The sequence below is a fragment of the Eucalyptus grandis genome, chromosome 9 (assembly GCF_016545825.1).
Source record: "Eucalyptus grandis isolate ANBG69807.140 chromosome 9, ASM1654582v1, whole genome shotgun sequence".
In the NCBI taxonomy this organism is placed as follows: Eukaryota; Viridiplantae; Streptophyta; class Magnoliopsida; order Myrtales; family Myrtaceae; genus Eucalyptus; species Eucalyptus grandis.
In genome coordinates, this window is record NC_052620.1 from 24439232 (window position 1) to 24460880 (window position 21649).

General features: G+C 41.6%; 4 protein-coding genes across 5 annotated transcripts; 1 reads left to right on the forward strand and 3 right to left on the reverse strand.

The window, feature by feature from the left end:
* Positions 1–1660: 1660 nt before the first annotated feature.
* On the reverse strand, positions 1661–7329 carry LOC104418667 (QWRF motif-containing protein 2). Its single transcript, XM_010030069.3, has 6 exons — positions 5393–7329; positions 4867–4986; positions 3977–4093; positions 3780–3869; positions 2144–2251; positions 1661–2036 (listed from the first exon to the last, which is right to left on the reverse strand). Exons 1-6 carry the CDS (start codon positions 6854–6856, stop codon positions 1956–1958), a joined length of 1980 nt encoding a protein of 659 aa, XP_010028371.2. The 5' UTR covers positions 6857–7329; the 3' UTR covers positions 1661–1955.
* Positions 7330–9671: 2342 nt separating this feature from the next.
* On the reverse strand, positions 9672–11360 carry LOC120288107 (40S ribosomal protein S29). Its single transcript, XM_039301469.1, has 3 exons — positions 11196–11360; positions 10071–10170; positions 9672–9971 (listed from the first exon to the last, which is right to left on the reverse strand). Exons 1-3 carry the CDS (start codon positions 11255–11257, stop codon positions 9963–9965), a joined length of 171 nt encoding a protein of 56 aa, XP_039157403.1. The 5' UTR covers positions 11258–11360; the 3' UTR covers positions 9672–9962.
* Positions 11361–14694: 3334 nt separating this feature from the next.
* On the forward strand, positions 14695–17001 carry LOC104418669. 2 transcript variants are annotated; one of them, XM_010030072.3, is made up of 2 exons: positions 14695–14956; positions 15289–17001. In XM_010030072.3, the coding sequence occupies exon 2, from the start codon at positions 15432–15434 to the stop codon at positions 16500–16502; it is 1071 nt and encodes a 356-aa protein (XP_010028374.1). In that variant the 5' UTR covers positions 14695–14956; positions 15289–15431; the 3' UTR covers positions 16503–17001. The 2 variants fall into 2 exon arrangements, with proteins under 2 accessions (XP_010028374.1, XP_010028376.1); XM_010030074.3 differs by lacking the exon at positions 14695–14956 and adding an exon at positions 14963–15179.
* A 509-nt stretch (positions 17002–17510) lies between these two features.
* Positions 17511–20463, reverse strand: LOC104418674 (PXMP2/4 family protein 4). Its single transcript, XM_010030079.3, has 4 exons — positions 19886–20463; positions 19333–19561; positions 18198–18322; positions 17511–18063 (listed from the first exon to the last, which is right to left on the reverse strand). Exons 1-4 carry the CDS (start codon positions 20225–20227, stop codon positions 17941–17943), a joined length of 819 nt encoding a protein of 272 aa, XP_010028381.2. The 5' UTR covers positions 20228–20463; the 3' UTR covers positions 17511–17940.
* Between the last annotated feature and the right edge of the window lie 1186 nt (positions 20464–21649).

Below are 21649 nucleotides of genomic sequence, written 5' to 3' on the forward strand. Positions count from 1 at the left end.
TGTACTGCTGTTATGGGATAAACTGGGTGAGCTCGCCTAATTGGGTTTGCGTTCTTCTCAAATAAACCAATATTTTCCCCTCTTCCACCAGTTTCTTAGGTTTGCCCAGTGGCCGGCTAGCTCCGGCGACCCTCGCTGGCGGTAGAAAAAAATTTAAAAAATAAATCAAAAAATGGGAAAAAAATAAAATATTATTTAAAATTGCCCACATCAACTTCAGCCTAACTAATACCATCTCATGTGATACTATGTAAATCTCTTTATGCACACTCAGTGCAAAACCTTCTCTTAGATAGTTTAGAATGTAGACATGATTTGTGGATGCTAGAGAATTAATCCTTTCGTCATGCATCAAACTAGAAGATCTCGAGGATCGTTGAAAGAAGAAATCGTGAGTCGCAGCGGATGCCGAGCTATGAAAAGGTTTACAGTGAGAATTGCATGCTTGATAAGTGCTCGAAATGGATAGAGTTGGCTGTCACTCAAGCTCGTGCCACCCTCTTCAAGGCCATGTTCTTTGGCCGTCTGCGTATCCTGCCCTCTACCAGAAACCTGCCCGAGAACCGAACAGCGACTAGATGCTGCGTCTTCATTCTTTAACTGGATTTCACAGCATACAAAAACGAATGTCTATACGAGTTGAGAAAAACTTCATAGGGAAGTTTTTTTCCTTATAGCTGACATGACAAAGTCAGTAACTGAATGCAAAATTCCGTTGCGCGCCGTTGTGTCCTGCTGTCTTCTTTCAATCTCTACTATTTGGAGCAGCAGAGAGGACCATGAATCCGGCCGGAGGAGCGGTGGAGCTTTTTTGTTCACGGGGAACTGGCACGTGCGCCAAAAGGTGGTGGAGATGGTGCTTCCCAGCAACGCATTATGCCCGGAGCTAGACCCATCGAGCGGAGTTTCTATGTCCCGATGAAGAGAGACATCGGAATCTCTCGTGGAACTACCACTTAAGAGCAACAGAGTACAGAATATCATATGCCTAAGGTCAGTTTTGTTTATAAGGGAATGGTGTACGGAGAAGAGGCAAAATCAGGAGATTGTGATCTGGATCTCTGATTAAAGTCAGTTCTGCCAGAGATTGTGGCTAGCAGTCGTTCCAGTTCAAGTGCAGAAGTTCTTGCCACTTTCAGCAACAGACCGATCCACTAGAATCTCTCTGAGGTATTCCTATATACACATATACACATGCTTAAAGCACACTTTCACATAAGATCGCTTGTATACACTCGAAATACCATGGACCGGCATTGTATTGAATAAGCTTCAAACTTCACTGCCCTTATTTTAAATGACGGAAATACAATATTTCACTAAGGAAAAACATTTCCTTGTCCAGCATAACCTTTCGGGAAAATTAACAATGGACTATTCCTGCATATGCAACAGATAAAATAAATGCTGCTTCTACTGTGCCAATACACCAGGTGATTGATTACAGGAAATCAGGAAAATAAAGAAACAAAGGGCACAAAAAAGAGCAAAAAAAAAAATTAGAAACTTCGCGAGAGCCACCAAGCACACCAATGAAAAATTTCTAGCCTATTGCATCAGCATAGGCGAATCCCATCCAGAGCAATTAGAATCTACGAATTCACAACATATCAGCGAGGACAAAAATGGTAATTACACGAAACATTTGCGAGTAAAAATATGGGATGAGACCAGAATCTCCACGACCAAATGCCCATTAAATGATCCTTATATACAATGTTTTTTTTTCCCTTCAACATGAAGGAGCATCCGGTATACACAGCTAATTAGTAAAGACGAATGCCGTCATCAGTTACCTCCTTAAACAAAAATAGACTGAGTACAACATATCGACACTAAAATACTAACATAGATTCCAAGGAGCGTCAAATGAGAAGCCGAACTGCCTCCACCAGTAGTAAAAGAATTGGTAGGATGTAATTGTTAGATTGGTGAGCAGTCAAAAAGAGTCAGTTCTACACACGTGTCGTCAGGCTACTGGAAATTGGTACACGATTAGATTGTAGTATATGTGTTCTCAAGCTACAGTCCTTTACCTGTTAAAAGAAAATATCAAGTTACAAACTGGTCATATTGATTTTGGGGTAGAATCATTTACCAGCAGCAGATAGAAGAGAGGAGAAATAGAGAGAACCAATGTTACCTGCAGGGCTGCTAAGCTGGATAATAAATCTCGACACTTTTCAAGGGAAAACCGTTCCTTTGCTGCGGCGTCTACCAGTTCAGCTACCAAGGAGTTCATTTCCTCAACCTGTCAGATAAGATAGTTTTTAGTTGTCTTGCTGCAACAAACATGGTCAATCAAATAAATAGTAAAAGATCATGACATGAGCACGCGAAAACACAACTAAGTTTAACTCACAGACCTTTTTAGTGGAAATAAATGGTCAAGAAAGGTAACATTACATTTTGATAAGATTACATTTAAACATCGACGAGAGCAACATATAAAAATGAAAAAATGAATTTTTAATAACAAGGATCCGACTATCGAATGCTGGACAATGTCACAAGCAAATCTGCAGGGCATTAAGCATGCTGCTGAGATTTTATTTGATCTATGGAAGTAAAAACAATAGCAAACGGTTATAGAGAATATTGAGGCAACCGCCTTACATTATGATGAAATTAAACCCCTCCATTTGCAAAAATCTACACCGGCAAACTAAAAGCCTCAAGTATTAATTTGAGGAGCTATAAATTTCCTACCATAATTACTCTCCCAAAACGATATTTGTATGGAGGAGCATGTCCTCGAAGGTTAGAGTCATATCTACAAAAACCTCAAAGACCCAAAAGTGGAGGTTGATTACCTTCTCAGACCACAAACAGGATAGTGATAAAAGAGGGGAGAAAATGGGATCCTCAAGCTACCGAACATATAGCAAAATAGTACAGTTGCTAGGAAGCTATCCGGGCTGACTTTAGTGAACCCAATCTTACAGACTAAACGAGATGGATCTCCACAATCAGATATGCTGTGCTAATTTATCTCAGATATCCTGCAATAATTGACTTCTCAAACTGATTCTGAAATGGAACCGCTTCACATCCTCAACAAATCCAACCAGAATCCTGAGTCAGAAATACAACCCACTCCATGCCAAAAGCAGCACATGTCAAAACATCATGCTCCATTGCTCCTTAGGCCATAGACTCGCCCAATAAAGGAAATTGAACAAACCGCAAGAAGTCTAATCACTCTCGTTCCTTAGCATACTAGAGCCTCATCATAAAAATTCTATCGTGCTAGATTCCTTGACAAGTTTAGCAACAGAAATCGACTGGACATTTTGAGTATATCTATCCTTTAATCCTGGGAAGCGTTCTTTAATTCGTCTGCCAGACAGCATCTTAAGGAGTCATTGAACACCCCTGTTCCCCATATGCAACAGGAATGCCCTATTTAGACTTTGGGCTGCATGATGCTGCGGGAAATGACACTGATGTGCCCTTGTTATATACAAGACTAGCCACAAGAATGGCATGAGGTGAGAACTCATCAATCAATTATCCTAAGACAAGAGATTCTTCATTTCATTGCCAGAATAGTATGCAGGCTCCTATGTTTGGTGACAAGGCTTAAGCTTTTTGATTCGAAGATGATGTTGCATGACCTAGCCCGTGAAGAAAGGTGGTGCTGAATATGAAAATTAATGACAATAAACCTCAATGAGAAGCCGCAACAAGTTCATATTTTAAAGAGTAGGAGGCACTATCCAAAAGACAAGATCACAGAAGCAACAATAGAGCAAGAAACTAATGTGGAGATAACTTACCTTTGACGAGAGGGAATATATTGAGGATGCCATTCCCTGCATTACAGATATAGCTGATCCAATGACATCCTTCAGGTTCTGCATATCAAACTGATGGGAAAAAAACATACAGAGTTGGGTAGGGAAGTCTTTGCAGTGTGCATTTAACAAACTGCACACTTTGAAATAATACCACATGTGAAAAGTAAAATGCATACTGTTGCACTCCCGACAATTGGAAGACGAAGAGTGCTTGCTCTCAAAGCTTCAGTGGCCCCCAGCAAAGAGCTTGAGTGATCTCTTTCTAGAATAGACCATTCTTCCAAGCAGGTCATCTACATTAACCCCCAGAAGCTCAGTTTAATGAAAGAAAATAGCTGTGGGACTATTCAAGATGTGTCTTTGCATAATCATCACATAAAACATGCCACAAAAAATGGCAAAAAACGATGCTGGAGTTCATCTACACTAAATGCATTTTGCTTGGCCTCACCGAAAATGCGGCCCTTCAAAACTTTCAATGTTCTATAGTTAGGTAAATTTCTTCCCTCTCCATCTTCGTGATGACCATGAGAAGCAACAGTTCTCAGGAAGCAAATAATAAACGTCAATCTTTCTCATCCAAATGAGAGCAAAGAGAAAATTCTGAAAGAATACTATGCACAATGGCAAAAGAACCTTAAGAAGAGAATGCCCACATATCGGTGAAAAAGCTAACTGATATGCAATTGTTTACTGGTGCTTTTCAAGAATGCTAACAAATTTTAGACATTAAACAGCCAAGCCCCAACTTCAATGGGCACATGCAAACTAAATCACCACAATATCACTCTCAAGTGTTAACCTCCTCGTTTATATTGAATTTAGAATGGAGATCAAAATGATCAGCCTCATTCAAATTATACTCAGATACATTCATTATGATGTGACCGGTATGTAAACACCAGTGGAAGCCTCTAGTTTGGTCTTAACAAACAAGAACATCCATGTTGTACTGATCAACGAGGCAACAGTAAGTTTCTCAGTCACAAGTAGGCATAATACTGAAAGTAATGACAGACTGAAAATGTAAGAGAGCCAAATGCAACCAACAAAAGATCAAACTGACCTGTCCCTTCAATATGGAAGTCAACTTGAGTCTTTGCTTTAGCAAAAGCAACTTCATCCTTTTGACAGTGACAGAGTGACGTAGCTCTGATATTGTTATCCATGCACCCCAGAGGTCTTTCTGGTAAGACAGAGAAACATAAAATAAGACTCTGTCACAGTAATATTACATGCATCCAGAAGAATCTTGCAAGTAAACTCAGCCAGAGCTACCAGTAAAGAAAATTTTTGTGGAAACCGTAAACCAACGAAATAAACATGAAAATAGGGCATGATGAAGAACTTACAATGAACGTATAGGAAGTGAAAGGAAGTTTAAGCATTCACATCTAGAGATGATTAATATGGACATGAATAAGGTAATTCTGCCACATCAATATTTGCCTGACTAAAAAATATTATCCAAACAAATAGGTACCAAGAATACCTCAAGCACAACATATCTTAACCAAAAAAGGAATCGCATTAAAGATGAGGAACGATGCTTTGTACATATGTTTAATACAAATTGGGAAACAGTTAAGTACCTCTGCATTTTGCCTCTGAATAATAAATGTAGCATCTGCCCTCGCATTTGCGAATCGCCATTGTAGGTAGCAGTTGTGGAGAAGCCTCAACTTGTGTGCATCACCAATCCGGTCTTCCCCTATTTTCCCTCTTCGAATATCCACAGAAAAACTCAAAATCGAAGGCACACAACTACTGCTAGAGTTACTATTTAAGCCACCAGACCCCGGTCTAGCCCGAGATGGACTTTGCATCCCCCTCAATGGAGAGGAGACTGAAGAAGCCCAAAGCTTACTCGGTGAAGCAGGACGTCCGACCCCCCGTGTGGGAGAAGCCAAGGTTCTAGGAGACACAATTGGATTCTCATTACTAAACCGCCTCGACTGAACTAATTTACTTGGAGCAGACATTCTTGACCCTGAGCTCGGTGAAAAGGGCGACCCAGGATCTTGCAATCGCCTCAACCGGCTATTCGTCTCTTGCCAAAATTTCGCAGACCCGGCAATTCCACGGGGCCCACTTTTCGGCTTCCCACATTCTTGCACACCAGAAGTACTACCAGAAGACACGCTATCTGTATCAGAAGCAGTGAATTCAGAGGGCAAAGAGGATTCGTTCACAAAACTAGTGTCTGGGTGAGCATTCTGAGAAACCGCACTCATCAGCTCAGCATGACCCAAATCCAGGCTCAATCTCCCATCGAAAGAAACCCTCCTACACTCATCAACTGACGACTGCCTTAACATCTTCCCTGCAAAGCCAGATCCGAACTCAGCGAACTTCTTCCCATCATCGATACTATTACTACCCCAATCCATGCTCCTAGACAACAAATTGACTTCCATATCCGGATTCGCTCGCCGGGTCCGCCCCGGCCACCGTTGTTGATCTGAGAGCTTCGAGTTCTCGACCCGATCCCTCACTGGCGTCGACCTCTTTCTCTCTGGGGTTGCCTTTCTAGTGGGCGCAGAACCCGCATTCGCTTTCTCTTTACTTATCGGAAGGGAAAAGGCCTCACCCTGAAAAGAAACCGACAAGCTCCTGGTCGAACTCCGCGTCGAAGTGACCAGAAGCTTGGCGGCAGCCGAGAGCTCGCCCGCGCCGTGTTGCGGACCGGGCGTCACGGGACGGCCCGGACTGGGTCGCCGCCGGTCCGCCGACTGGGACCTCTTCGGGGCCGTACAGGGCAAAGGGGCGGTGTTCGTGGAGCGAGAGATGAGCGGAGAACCGAATCGCCGGGAGCTGGAAGAGGACGAAGTCGCCGTGGTCGCGGTGGTGGTGGCGGTCGTCGTCGTGGCGGTCGTCGTGGAGCTCGAGGTCGAAGGAGAGGGCGAGAGGTATCTGGAAGGGACGTGCTTTGATCTGGGTCGTCTGGCATTGTGCTTCTCGGGAGCGGAACGCAGAGGTGTCGGCGTTGCTGGCGTTGCGGATGATGCCTGGGTCGAGGGCGGTTTGCGGATGCTCTCGGAGATGGAAGTTACCATTAGAGAATGAAGAACCCTCGAAAATCTTCCCTCACATGGCGTTGCAGAAAGAGAAAAAAGGGGGTTTATCTTCCCCCCACAAACCCCAGCACACTTCACACCCAGAATCTTGAAAGAAAACAGGAGAAGAAAAGAACCCACCAAGAAACTCCAAGAAACTCCAAGAAAATCAAGAAACTTGGAACGCGGAGAGTCAAGAAATCTTGCGAGGAATAAGGAGGTGCGCGCGGGTCTGCAGTGGATTTGGCGCTGGGAGAGAGGGGAGAGAGGAGCAGGTGAAGAAGAGGAGAAGATTTGGGAGAGAGTAGAGGAAAGTGCGTAGCAAAGAGTGAGAGAGAGAGAGAGAGAGAGAGAGAGACGTTTTCTTTGGGGAAACGGTGGGTTTTTCTTGTGAATCTTTTTGGGGGATGCAGTGGGGGGAGGCTTGTGTTGGTTTAATTTGTGATTTATCAAGCCATCCTTGATTATTTGACATTTTGGAGGTTTTCCTTCTTCTTCTTCTTCTTCTTCTTTTTTTAAACCTAGTTTAGTGGCTTGATTGGAGTGTTTCATCTGCCTCCCCGGTTAGCCTATACTTATCAATTACCAAATTAAACATAATTTACACAAAATGGACGCGTGATGGGCTTAGCACTTTTAGAAGCTGCGCAATCATTTCATAGTCGCTTTTTGCGGTTTTTCATTAGACGTCCTCCGTGAGCTTTCCGATGGTGGTACAAGGTGACGTCAAAGGATGCAATCACCCTTTTCTTGATCACAAAACATTAATAATATCTCCCATAAAAGTCGACGGGTGGTTACACGATTATCTTCAAATTCCTCTAATAAAAAGAAAAGCACGAAACCTCGTCGGGTTGATTAGTTTTGACTTTTAGAGATAAGATTGAGGCAATTCGTTGGTCTAAGTTCTTTATAGTAGAGCCAAAACATGAATACAGGTCAATGTCAATTACAAAAGAAAAACACTGCTCGAGCCAAAAGAAAGAGGTTTAAAGTTGAGACGTCGGCTGTCTAATGAATCCTATCTTCCAACAAACCTTAATCTTCCCTTAATTTAGGACAATATGAAACTTTAAGATTCGAAGCCACGAAAGGAGGCTTCAGCTGAAAAATCCCAAAAGAAATGCTTGGCCATACTGGTCTTACACTGCCTGCCCAAACTGGTCCGTCTGTCTATGCACTCTTGATTTAAGATCTCATGTCCCTTTCACTCGTTTGTCAACTCACATGTTGCTTGTTCCCAACACTTTCGCTCATTATCTCCCCTCAAAAGAAGGACGTCTTGGAGCCACAACCCATCCTTTCGGTTCTCTCCAGCTCTGTATTCTCTCTCTTTTTTTAATCTAAGTAGAACGAAGAAGATTTGACGGGTGGTGTGCTGCACCTCCAAAGATGGCGGAGTTCAAGGCTTGGGTTTGAACATTTCATGCTTTGCAATACTCTCTTTGAGTTCAGACTTGAGAGAGAGCAACGTCGTTCTATAGTTTAGTACAAAGTCTAGGTCGGAGAGATCACTTCGAAGCCAAACATGGTTGACAAATTTTATGAGATTATGAATGGATGTTTAGTGGAGAGTTGACGGTTGATAGCGAGTAGGCACCATTCCTCCACTTCGAAAATACCCCTAATAGATCAAATCAGTAACACTTTAAAAATAAACGGTTTCCACTTCTAAGATGGTCCCCAGGAGCAAAAGATTACCCAAGTTTCCTCTTTATTCCTTTGGCACTCGAAACAAGTTAGTGGCTCAATAAGATAAAAAGAAAAGCAGTTCTAATCAAAAATTGCATGAGATGTTCGGGCATGCGGTTTTCAAAGGATGCGACACCACTTTGGTGCTCGAGTACGACTCACTTGTTTAACCTTACTTGTTTAACCATCTAATTGCAATTTGTGAACTAGTGCACGGTGTTTAGCATTGCTTATTTACTAATTCAACTTCTTGCTTTGATCGTCGAGGGTGCAATTCATAAGAGGCTTCTTTATGATCTTCGCACCAATCATATACACACACTGCTAACTCCGCATAAATGGTTTGCTTAGAAATGAAGTGTGGCTAGCTAATACAATCTAATCAAAACTAGTTAATCACATCAAAACTAGTTGAGAAACTCTAGCCTGCGCTGTTACTGCCGTAAAGCTCGCGCAGTGACAGCTTCTACGGGGATTGAGAAAGAAAAAGAGAAAGGTATCCGCGATTGTTGAGCTGTGACCATCATGTGAAAGCAACATTCGGAATTTTCGAGCGGCGTGCGATGAGGTGAAAGGTCGTGCCTTTAGTCGGTTTTAAAAATAGCAACAAACCGACCCCCCACTGTCCAATAGGTATCTATTTAATATATATATAGCCACACACTCTACTTGACCAGGCATGTGATTAATTTACGGGAAAGAAAACGACTTTCGCCCTGCTTTTGCTTGTCTCTAAGCCCCACAAAACCATGGTACAAGACAGTTTTATTTCCTTAGAACAAGGGGTTTTAAGAAACCGACAGTGACCATGCCGACACTCTTTGCGATGACCCATTCATACAAACACGAAACCAAAGTAGAAATTCCAGCGATGCGAGTTATAACAAATCATACAGTAGAGTCTCTACAATGCCGTCCATTTTTGAAGTAGAAATTCCAGCGATGACCCATTCATACAAACACGAAACCAAAGTAGAAATTCCAGCGATGCGAGTTATAACAAATCATACAATAATCCCTGCTCGATATGAATGTCGCCCGACATGTAAAATGATTCCTTTGGCAATTCTTAGAAGCACCACAAGAACTAACATTGGGGAACCACAAGTTTAAAACAAGTGACTATCATGAGAGAGCTCAACTTCCACTGCACATCATCATCAAAAAGGGCAAAGTGCAAATACTGGGGGAGGCAAGCAATGAACAAGAAAATTTAGAGTTTTACGAACTCAAATAGGCGATCTAGGCGCGATCCTTACGAACTCAAATAGGCAATCCTTACAAATTTCAAGTCCAAAGTCGGCTCCAATGACAATGACATCAAAACAAAATCATATTTAAAATTATGGCAAATCTAGATCTCTAAAAGAGTGCTTGCACCGGGAAATCGCCAGGGGCAGAGAGTATCAGCTCTTTAGCGGTACTGCAAAACAAAACAGGAACAAAAACTAAGTATTTACATAAAAAGAGTACCTGGTTAATCAGCAGTTAAAGTACACTTGTTAATGAGGTTGAAGTTTACCTTGATGAAGCCAATCTCCTTGGCATTGCTGCGGAAACACTGTCTGCAGCACATGAGTCCATACTTCCTAATCAAACCATGAGGATTCCCACACACGCGACTGCAAACCACGACAAAAAGCAGATTTGAGTTCTTTTACTGTGAGCTGCATAAATGTCTATCGAGTAATCAACTACCGATAGTCAACCCATTACTCTTCAATGCTTCAATCAACAGAATTGTAAGAAAACGCAGTTCTATAGATAAAGGATGCACATGTCGAGTCAGCTGACAACTTCTGTATATAAATCCTAGCAATATTTACAGATGCTAGGCAGCCACTAGTTCTGGCAGATAAATTCATAGTGAACATATTAGCTGTACACGAAAGGTCGAAACAGACTGCAGAAAAATTATTGCTACTATGCACACAATTACTCCAAGCAACCGACATCGCATCAGTATCTAGAGGAACTAGAACACGCTGCCAACTGGTCGACGCTATAAGTATCCATTTGACATCAAGTATCCGTTCGACATCTGGGGGCTCGCCACTGCATATCCATGATCACAGAGCACCAAGCAAGTGTCACATGAAACTTATCAAGACATGGTTGCACTTCATTACCAAATGAAAGTCCATCATTAGGAAATCTAATACTTCGATGTCCAATCTACTCAATGTGGATGCATTATTTCTATTCAATCAAACAAACACCGTCAGCTCCTCCCCCGCCATAAACACGGGCCCAGGGCATAAAAGAAGGAAGACCCTTCATTCCAGAGTCTCCAGAACATTACTTAAAAAGCCTCTGATTCAAGAGATCAACTTAACCCTCCAACAGGCTCACAAAACAACAGAATCTCCGCAAACCCATCATCCAAAAACGCCGAATATCAGCATCTAACAGGGTCATAGCACCAAAACAAGAACGTCGAAACATTCGCATAAGAATCTACCAACAGCAAAGCAATCCAAATCCATACTCGTACCCCTCCCATACCAACCCATCCGAGAAAAAACCAATCGATTATCGAACCGATCACGCCAAAACAATCATGTCGTTGAAGGAACGAGCATGAAGCAAGGGTTTTCCAAATCAAGATTTCGAAATCTAGACAACGAAGAGGAAGATGGGGGCCTACCATGCGCGAGAACCAGGGCCGTAGCTCTTGGGGTGAGAGTTCCAGACGTTAGAGTGACCCATGGCTTCTTCTTCTTCTTCGAGAACTCAGCGACGGCCGACGGCAAGAGCGCGCAAGCTGAGCAGGGATCGCAGAGGAGTGAGGGAAGGATGCGAGGCGAGGCGAGGCTTTATATATAGGGGCAACAGGTCAGAAACCCTAGTTGACCAGCCTTTGGCGGTGTTTCTCGTTTTCCTTTTCATATTTTTTTCCTTTTCAAAAGGAAAAATACTTATTACAAATCTACAATAATTTGTCTTTTTTGGGCCATCGTGCAAGTAAAATCGATTAACCATATTCTCGTGAGGCTCCTTAGTTTTTATAACGTTGAATTTGTCACCTAAAGACTTTTGCGTAACAAAAACTCCTTTCATCCTATTATTTTTCTTTTGCTATATTCTATATATTTAGTTTGAAATTGAGGCGTTTTATATGAAGCAATTGGATTAATCTTGTGTCTTTCTCTTCCCATTAAATGATTAATTTGTCGAGAAAATCAGGCTCCATCTATTTCATGAAAAAATGAATAGTTTTGAAAATATTTTCTTAAAAATAATAACTTCTATCAATTATAAAAAATAAAACGGAATTACTTTTATCATTCACAAAAGTATTTAGATATAAATTATTATCAATAATAAAAATATTTTTCGTTGGCTAGTTATTTCAAACTATAGAAACGATTATTTTTAGAAAAATATTTCTTAAACCATTTATTTTCCATGAAATAATCAAAGCCTTATATATAAAAGCATCTCTCGTTCGGTTTGATTTAAGGCTACTTTTGGTTGGTCGTTCAGATTCGGATTGGGATAATATAATATAAGGTAGGATTAGAAATCCTACGGATTATTAAAAAAAATCCCATCACATGTTTAGTGCAATCCATGATGGGACTAAAAGAAGTTCAAAAATCTTATTTGCCTTAGCACAATCTCCGGCAATATACAAATCTCGCCTCTCAAGTTTCCTCACCAGCTCGTCAAACCCACTTCAGCTCCCTCTCATTTGTCTCTTTTGGTTTTGGCACCAGTCTCGCAAAATCCACCGCTCGGCCGTACCCCTCACTCAGCTTCACTACATCGAAGGCCATTCGGATGCCAGCAAATATAAGCCTCAAAGTCGTCGAGGCCGTCACGGTCACGGAGCGACGACCTGGGGAGGTGCTAGGGCGACCGATCCAGCAGACGAGGTAGTGGTGAACATTGAACAATGCCGAGGTGAAGTGTGGCGCAGGCTGCACATAAAACTCTCGCGCTACTTGACGTAAGAGCCGATTTAGGGGTAACGGGGCACCAAAATTCTAGAAAATTATTGATTATTGATATTGATCTGTGATTTACCTATGCTGAATATCATCGACTTGGTTTTAATGGAAGAGATCGCACAGTGATACGAGATCGTTTTGGCAAAGTTGGGGTATAGGGATAATGCAAGGTTACTACTTGTGAGAGAAAAAGTCATTGCGGTTGCACCACCCCACCATAGATTACCAATGGAGACGATATTATTTTAGAAAAATTACCAAAAAGATCCTAAATTTATTGTAATTGTGTAAATTCAATCATAAACTTTTTTTGGTCAATTTAGTCTTAAAATTTTTGTAATTATGTCAATTCGGTCTATTTAGCTAATTTTGCCGGTCGTTCGACTCATAATGACATAAACAATTTTTAATAATATTTAATTTTTTAGAAATTTTTATTAATTTTTTTTTATTTTTATTTTACTTTTCCTTTTCTTTTTCTATTCTTCCTTGTTTTGCTTCGTTGCCCCACAACAACCGACGAGGGCCACGAAGCCCTTGCCCTAGCCCCAATGAAAGCGACCATGGCCTCACTAGTTGTGGGTGAGGTCACATTTGCTTGGGGAGGCCATGGTGAGGCTAGCGTGGCTGGCTGTTGGGGGCAAAGAAGGAAGAAGATAAAAATAAAAATTAGAAACAAAAAAAAAAAGAAAATAGAAATTTAATAAAAAAATTGATAAAAAAATATTATTAAAATTTGTCAGGTTAGTGTCGTGTCAAAATTGGTTGAATGAACTAAATTGACACATTTGCAAAAAAAAAAAAAATTTTAGGATTGAATTGACCAAAAAAAGTTTAGAATAGAAGTGACACAATTCTAATAGATTTATGATTTTTTTGGTAATTCCCCTATTATTTTGGTCACATTTTATGGCAGACAAGCATTGTGGACGACAATCAAAGGCAATAATGATCAGTTGTTGTGAAGGTGGTTCTTGTGTGATGGCTAACGAAACTGAATGTGTTACTTCATCATTGAAAGATAAGTGTTACGTTTTGTTAATTATTGTATATCCAATTCAAATTTATTCCATCCTTGACCTGAATTTTTTATCCAGCATTTTATTCGGATATATCCACATTTATCTAGTGCGGAAGATGTTGCCAAACACAAAATATGATATTTTACTATTTTATCTGGATTCAAATCCGAACTACCAAAAGTAGCCTCGCCTGGAAAGTAGTATAGGAATTTTAAGTAACTGTATGGGAAAAACGAATCCAAGCTTTTTGCCCAAGTCTACCTATTACTATTTGAGCGCAGTTAGATACTAATCAAATCATTGTAGTTTGAGTTTACCTATATTTATAGAGTATTTTCAGCATGCAATCAAAGTCTTTTTTGGGCTCAAAAAGTGAGGCGCATCAAATTAAAAGAGAGGTCAAAAAAACATAACGGGATAACTAGTACTCATCACCATTCATGACAAAATAGGTTCACATAAAGTGAAAACATCAATAAATTAGGAGTAACATCAGCTATAAGGAGGTTGTGCACATGATATATGTGTACTTTGCCAAAAAGTCAATATATCGGTTTGCTTTTGCGGAACGAGTGCATAATATCGTCTCTCGATATATATATATATAGCGATTCATAATATTTGCAAACATAACACGGAGATGGAGTAAATTTGAAAATGGATAGTGATAACTCAATAACATTAAACAAATTATTTTCTTTTGTATGTCTCGTGATAGTCTACTCATCAATTCTCAATTGACTATACTAACAAAAAAAACAATGACAATAGGCCCAGAGCAACACTTCTACTTAATCGAGCTAGTGAATTTAGAATTAAATAAACATGGACTTTATTCGAGATAGAAAATCGAATCGAATCGAAAATGAAATTTACATAAAATAAAAATGAAATTCTTATTCGTTTATTTACAAGCTAAAACTTTTAGCAATTACGCGCCCAAGAAATGGTTTAGAACACATTTTTGTCTATACCCTATTTCTAATTTCCGATATAATTTTCCAGAAAAGATTAACGAAAAAAAAAAAAAAGGAGGAGGAAATGGGAAGAGAGGGACAACCGCAGGCCGCAGGCACACGCGGTCACCGGCGACCCCTCGAAATAGCGCACGTGTGCCTTTACTTTTCTTTGCGCTTTTGCCCCTTCCCCTTAACGAGAGAATTGTCTACGACTTCGCGAGACGACGAACTTCCCCCAATCCTCAGCCCAAGACAATCCTCGTTCGATCGAATCGGGCGTTGTCCCCAGCCACGACCCGACAACCCCCAGCACGAAACCAAAAAGAAAGGCCACACCCCCAATCCCCATCAATCCCGCCCCCTCCCACCCCGCGCATCTCTCCTCCTCCCCGTCGCATCAAATTCAATCCATCCAGTAATCCATCCACCCCCGAAGTCCCGCGATTTCGCGGTCAAAATCAAAAATTCGTTCAGGTGCGTCTTCTCGATCGGGGCGAAGGGTTTTCGTTTCTTGCTCGAAATGGGGTTTTCCCCCAATTGGGTTTTCGCTTTTGCTCTCTCCGAACGTCTTTTTCTGGGATCGATCGTCGGCATTGACTTCGTGGGTCGGTCGGTCTTCTTGTTCTTGAGTAGAGCGCAGCTCCAAGTTACCATTTTTTGATGCCTAGTTTGGATTGCACTTGTTCAGCTTCTCTGCGTGAGCTTTCGAGGAGTTTAGCTTACGCGATGCTTAATCGCTTGATTCTTGATTCGGGTTTTGCCCTCATTGCGTATGATTCTGATGTGAGTTCGTTGCTGCTGCTCAGGTGATTTGCAGGGACGGAATTTTGCGACTGGGAGTTAGGGTTTTGGTCGAGATTTGGGATGGTTAGTTCGAGTGGAAGGGTTCCGCCGGCAAAAGTCTGAATTTTGACTCTTGAGCTTGTTTCGGTGATTGGGCGATCTGGTAATGCGAATGGGTCACAACAAGCAGTTCAGCCGGGTCGATACATTAGAGTTGAAGGCGATGATTGTCCGTCGAATCGGGCATCAGCGAGCGGAGAAGTACTTTGATCAGCTGAAAAAGTTGTTCGCTTCCTCAATTAGCAAGTCCGAGTTTAATAGGCTGTGTATGCAGACGATTGGGAGGGAAACTATTCCGCTTCACAATCAACTGATCAGGTCAATCCTCAAGAATGCGTGCCTTGCGCAATCTCCGCCCTGTGGAAATGATAGAGCTAACCTCAGCATCGAACCCGTGAAAGGGCATCAAAAGAATGGTCTCCAGTCATTACATGGTTTTGCATTTCCTCCTTCACCTCGCAAGATAAGGTCTCTAGGCAATCGAAGTTGCAAATTCAAGGACCGCCCAAGCCCTCTTGGGCCGTTAGGGAAGCCTCAAACTGTTGCATCTGAGGCATTGGTTCATAAAACACTGGAGCCACAGAGTCCGACTGAGTTACAGTCTCTTGGCAGTAAACCTCCGGTAGAAATTGCATCAGTGGAAGATGGCGAAGAGGTCGAGCAGCTGGCCGGAAGTCCAGGCGTTCAAAGCAGGAGCCCGGTTACCGCTCCTCTTGGTATCTCTGTTAATTTTGGTGGAACAGGTAAATCTATTCTCAACACGTCTCCATATGGTAGGTACAATGCTGAGACCTGCCTCAACAGAAGTGAGCTACCTGATACGAGTTCCTTGAGAAGCATCATGGAGCGCAAGTTGGAGATGGAGGGCATCAAGGTCTCGGTGAACTGTGCGAATCTCTTGAATAATGCGGTAGATGTGTATTTGAAGAGGTTGATTGGGCCTTGCATGAGTCTCGCTGGGTCTAAGCATGGATATCAGCGTTCTGGACGATGGGATGATCGTCTTGTAAATTGTAGAAGTGGAATGGGACCTGGGAGAAGCGTGCAGAATCCAGTGAATTCTGTCTGTGCGTCCGTGTTGGATTTACGTTCTGCAATGGAGTTGAACCCTGAAACACTTGGAGAAAATTGGTCTGTCCAGCTAGAGAAAATTTGTTCACGTGCTTTTAGTGGGTGAATACAGATCCAGGTTGTCGGAAGTTCATCAGCAAGAGAGATTGGTATATATGAGCTGAAAATTTTGTTAAGCGATGATGGAGCTTGTTGATTTTATTCTTCCTTTGAGGTTTTGGTAGAAAGTTTTGGTCTGGCACTGAGTTTACTGGCTTTGAGGAATGGAGTAACTGATTAGTTCCAGATGCCGTGGAGATCATACTAGCTCTGGTATCTTTTTTTTTTTTTTTTTTACCTTCCTTCTTGTCGTCAAAAGCAGGGCATTGTTGTTAACTAATTACCAATTAGAAAATGTAAATATTCGGGCACAATCAGGATAGTCAGGAAATTAGCAAACATCGGTGTGTTTTGTATCTGTTTATGGTTCTTCGCCTATCCTTATACCTTATTGGATATACCAGTTGAACATTATACAGCAGAGAATCTATGTAGTTCAGACCGGCATGGTTGCAATTGGTGTAATCGATCTTTCTTCCCCTGCTAGTGAAATTTTTGTTCCTCAAGATTTGACTGTCATTCTTATTATATCCAATTTCTGTCTCTCCGAATTGCATGCATTGTCAATTGAACTATCTGTAAGCTAGCCCAATATGAATCCTTTCCTTGGGAGGAATGACAATCTTCTGGATCCGTAATCAGAATCGTTGTTTCTTTTATGATATCGAACTGAAAATCGGTTGTCCCGATGAAGCATCAGACGGGACACATCCTGTGAAATCTTCAATGCGGAGAGCGATGTCGATGTGGCAAGAAAAGAGATAATGAATTTACGCTGCTCTTCGATAGCAAGAGTAATATGCTGATGAATTTAATCTTTATTGAATTATTCCAGAATTTCCCCAGGTAATACAGATAATATTCATTAAAACCGGCAGCAATGGGCCAACGCTCCTGTCACTCTGAGAAAGACCTTCCTCGTATTTGGCATTGCAGCACTACAGAACTAGTGGCATTTTCAAGAGCGATTATGATATGCGAGGCATCGCTACTTGTTACTGGAGATTCTGATCAATGATCATAAAAGAAAACTGATAAAATATAGAAAGCCAATGTGCTCTGGAATAGCTCGATTACCTGTAGGTAAGCAAGTTTTTCCAACAATATGCGCCAAGGAAAATGAGGAATGGAACTACACGAGCCAAAGCAAATTCTCAGGAAAAAATGCCTAAAAGAACTTCATTGAGTAGTGCTTTACAGTAACCTGTGATGCCGAACTGCCTAATTACATCTCATGCAAGTAATTGAATAACATGATGAAGACGTCTCCTAGACAATGGGGTTGTTCCTTAAACTAGAAGAATAATCAGGGTGGTTCCTTTTCTCTTTGAACCATATGCTCTGCTCTGAAGAAGATCCCATTGTTGCATCTCCTGAAGTCCTAAAAACTGCACAGGACAAGATTTCATGTACTGTGAGTGGCAACCTGAAGTAAAATCCAGAGCCTATTGCGGTGGAGAAATGGCGGCCTCTGTAGTTAGCTTAGCAGTTGAATCCACTTTCTGTAAACTAGCCATGTAAGTTAGATATATGGTCCATATATATGAGAACGAGTTGCTCACGAGAGGCTGCATGAAAGAAAAGAGCAAAAAGAGAAAAAATTCATAAGAAGATCAAGAACTGAGTATTCGGGAAATGGTGACTTAATCCAAATTTTGAAGTGAAAGGGGAAATACAACACAGAGCAGAAGAAATGTCATACCTGTAAATGAACAGGGGTAAATCTAAACGTGATGAAATCACAAAAGGGCCAGTACACAAATCCATTAACCAATGTTGGAATCAAGTCCCGTTTCAATCGAGCAACAATCTGGGTCCCATTCTCACCTGAGCATAGTGATCATGGAAATGTCTTATATATCAATGCAGCACAATTATCCTAAGCTCAATTTGAAACTTGCAATGACTTTTTGCTAAAAGAAAAGTACTGTTGTCTATAGTTAGAATTATAAGTATAGTTCAAGCGAAGAAGCTGCGAAACAAAAGGATGTTTTTTTTCCATCCAGCTGAATAATACGACTTGCACCGCCGATAATTTTAAATTGTGTTTTGTAAGTGAGATCCTTTAAGAAAGCTGTACAATACAAGTCATGCAGAAGAAAAGAAAACCACTATTCGGAAATTTCTGCCTTTGCAAGTGCTTGCTAAGATGTTTTTAAGAACTTGCGTAAAGAAACATAGCCATTCAACCCACTTTCCATCAGTTCTCTAGCTCTAAGATTTTGAAGCACTTTGGAATCGCCACAAATCAAGCACGATACAGTTGTACATTTTGTGATGCTATGTTCTCTTATATCAACAATTTGTTGTTTCCTACAGTCTCTTGGACTAGAAGCAGAGGGAACACAGCAGAGTCTTTTTGCAGTTAACTACTCACTTGCCTACCCCTAGCCAGATTTATATGCATTCTGTTTCTCATCCCCAGTCCATGTGAACAGCATTTGCAGGGCAACTATACTTATTGCTGACAGAAAAAAGTATCGAGAATGCATATAATGATAAGGTGCCGTGGATCATCTAATCTTGTCAATTTACTGGCCACCTCCACCTCCTCCTCCTCCTCTTATTTTTTACTAATCAGGACAGAATCTTTCACAACATCGCAGAATAGAAGGCTTCGCCACGGACTTTCAACTTATTATCATCATATTGTGTATCTTGTTATAAATTATGTGCTCCAAAGTAGAAAAGGCTGATAAGACTTTCACCAGCAATTCAACAACACAAATGGTTTGCAAAAGAGCCAAGTTTACGATCAATTCTAAATAGAATATATAAGTCATTAACAACATTTTTACCAAGCACTAGATAAACATCTAGTGGAAAATGTCCAGTACCTTGTAGACCGGCATTCACGCAAAAGAAAACCACGGTCATAGCGGGTCCGTAAAGGGTCTCCCCCATGACCATTTTCTTCAACGTGGACGCAAGATCCTGCTTTGGAAAATGTCTCGACATGCAATTGAACCAAAAATGCAGCGACGGCCCCAAAATCAACATACCATATCCAGCCATCCGTAATGTCCTCACAAGATCATAAGATTCTGAAGATGACTTCGCAAGCGTCTGAAAACAAGAATCTCTTGTTAACAAAAATAAGCAACAGAACGCAAGATTGGACAGGATACAAACAACTGTAACAAAAGGTCTTTCTTTCTCTTTTCTTTGGCTCTTTTCTTTTTCACTCATCAATCATTAGTCATTTCATTTAAATGGAGGACATCTTGCAAGCGATAAGACTGAACTATCAAAATTAAAATTAACCGCCTCAAAGAACAGGATTCAGCATAAGACTAACATGACAAAACACAAATACAGAGAAGCATAAACGGCATTTTCAAAGTCAACCGAGAATCCACGCAATCGCAAGGGCGCACGCAAAGAGCACACCTGAGAGGACAAATCAGCAGCAGTGTAAATAAGACCACAAGTGACGCTCTTGGTGAAAACGGGTCGGGACTTGACCATACCCAGATACCAGCTCACGAACCCGACCCGAGAAGAAGCCGGCGACGAGGAGGAGAAGGAAGCAGCCGGGGAGGGATGGTATTCCCTCGCTTTCCTCGAGAAACGACGGGGACGGAAGTAAGCTCTGGCCGAGGACGTCTGGTTCTCGGGGGAATGGCGGCAGGCCCTGGGGATCGAATACCCTTTGGCCACGGAATGCGTGATCGCCTGCTTGTGGAGGGAACACAAGAGGGCGGGGTTCTTCCTCCGGAGGAGACTGGCCATCTTCCGTTTCTTGGGTTCGGATCTTTCTTGGAGAAGATGATGACGGTGAACTTCGGGAAGGAATCGGGCAACCAAGAAAAGGGCTTTCCGCTTTCGCGGGAGGAGGCTTTGGTGGGTTCAAGAAACTGCGACTGCGCCCGGATTCTTGCGAGGGTTTCCTTGGTGGGGGGTGCTGAGGGAGGGAGAGAGAGGGAGGGAAGGAGGAGAAGTCGCCAAATATATAGGAAGGCAAGAAACGCGAGCGCTTGAAATAAAAATCGGGTCTTTCCTTTTCTTAGGATTTAAAACAAGGTGGTGGCCTGGCCACTGTTCACTGTTCCTGTACTCCCTCCTGGAAAATTGGTTTTCTCTCTCTCTCTCTCTCTCTCTATATTTTTGCATTAGACACTTAAAATTAAAAAGTCGTGTATCAATGTATTATGCCAATTTCTATGAAGATAAATTATGGGCAAAAGGATCGTTAGAGATTTTATTTTGCAGCAATGCAAAAATGTGAAATGAAAATTTTAATAAATTTCCAAAAAGCATCATACGTAGCAAAGAAGGGTAGTCGCCCTCGAAATTATTAGGACATGGGTTTGATAATTTTCTCCAGGCGCGAATTTCATATGTCTACTTTGTAAGCCACGAAATATTAAAAATTTGGCGTTGTTCCCATTACATAAATACAAACGTTTAGGAACAAGACGATGCACTTCCTAGGTTCTTTTATACACGTTAGGCAATAGGCAGCATGAATCAAGACATATAAGCCAAGTTTATATTTTACCTACCATAAATAGGAGTTTATATATATAAATATATAGGGATGGTATATATATATATATTTTGGTTTCGCGATATAAGAATATTCCTCCAACACCAAAAAAAAAAAAAAAGGCACCATGATCGACATATAAGCCAAGTTTATATTTTACCTACCATAAATAGGAGTATATATATATATATATACTGGTCGCGATATAAGAATATATTTTGACCAAGACGGAGGAGCGCCGACTGAGGCGAGTACCGAACACTTGTACGCGCGCGAGTGGTGCTGACTTCGGAGGGTCCAACACGCAAAGGGGAATCAAAACCTTTTTCTGCCAGTTTAGGTGAGCCATCCCTTTCTCGACACGAGTCCGAATGCGGCCGCTACCCAACCGCCACGTGTCCCGCGTTCTCAAGACGTCGTCCCACCGCCACGTGTCCCCAGCTCCCAACACGTCGAGTAACAGGCTCCCGACGACCGGTCGCTTTTTTGCAGTGTGGCCCCCCGATCTTTTTATTAATACCGTACACGCCCCACGACCGATTCAATTATTACAATTTCGGTCCAATCTTCTTCTTCTTCTCACCATACTCAATTCTCATTGGGAAACAAATACCAGTCGGGCGTTAAAGAGCTTCAGCTGAGTGCTCTCGAGAACAATTTTTTTC

Excerpts from the sequence above, each read along its gene's own strand:
- LOC120288107 (XM_039301469.1), bottom strand. The coding sequence starts at position 11,257 with ATGGGTCACTCTAACGTCTGGAACTCTCACCCCAAGAGCTACGGCCCT. Across the intron at positions 10,171-11,195 it reads GGCCCTGGTTCTCGCGCATG|TCGCGTGTGTGGGAATCCTC; the intron begins GTAGGCCCCCAT and ends CGTGGTTTGCAG.
- LOC104418667 (XM_010030069.3), bottom strand. The coding sequence starts at position 6,856 with ATGGTAACTTCCATCTCCGAGAGCATCCGCAAACCGCCCTCGACCCAG. Across the intron at positions 4,094-4,866 it reads CTTCCATATTGAAGGGACAG|ATGACCTGCTTGGAAGAATG; the intron begins GTCAGTTTGATC and ends GGGTTAATGTAG. Across the intron at positions 2,037-2,143 it reads CCAGCTTAGCAGCCCTGCAG|GTAAAGGACTGTAGCTTGAG; the intron begins GTAACATTGGTT and ends TTCTTTTAACAG.
- LOC104418674 (XM_010030079.3), bottom strand. The coding sequence starts at position 20,227 with ATGGCCAGTCTCCTCCGGAGGAAGAACCCCGCCCTCTTGTGTTCCCTC. Across the intron at positions 19,562-19,885 it reads CTGCTGATTTGTCCTCTCAG|ACGCTTGCGAAGTCATCTTC; the intron begins GTGTGCTCTTTG and ends TCTTGTTTTCAG. Across the intron at positions 18,323-19,332 it reads CGTGAATGCCGGTCTACAAG|GTGAGAATGGGACCCAGATT; the intron begins GTACTGGACATT and ends CACTATGCTCAG.
- LOC104418669 (XM_010030072.3), top strand. The coding sequence starts at position 15,432 with ATGCGAATGGGTCACAACAAGCAGTTCAGCCGGGTCGATACATTAGAG.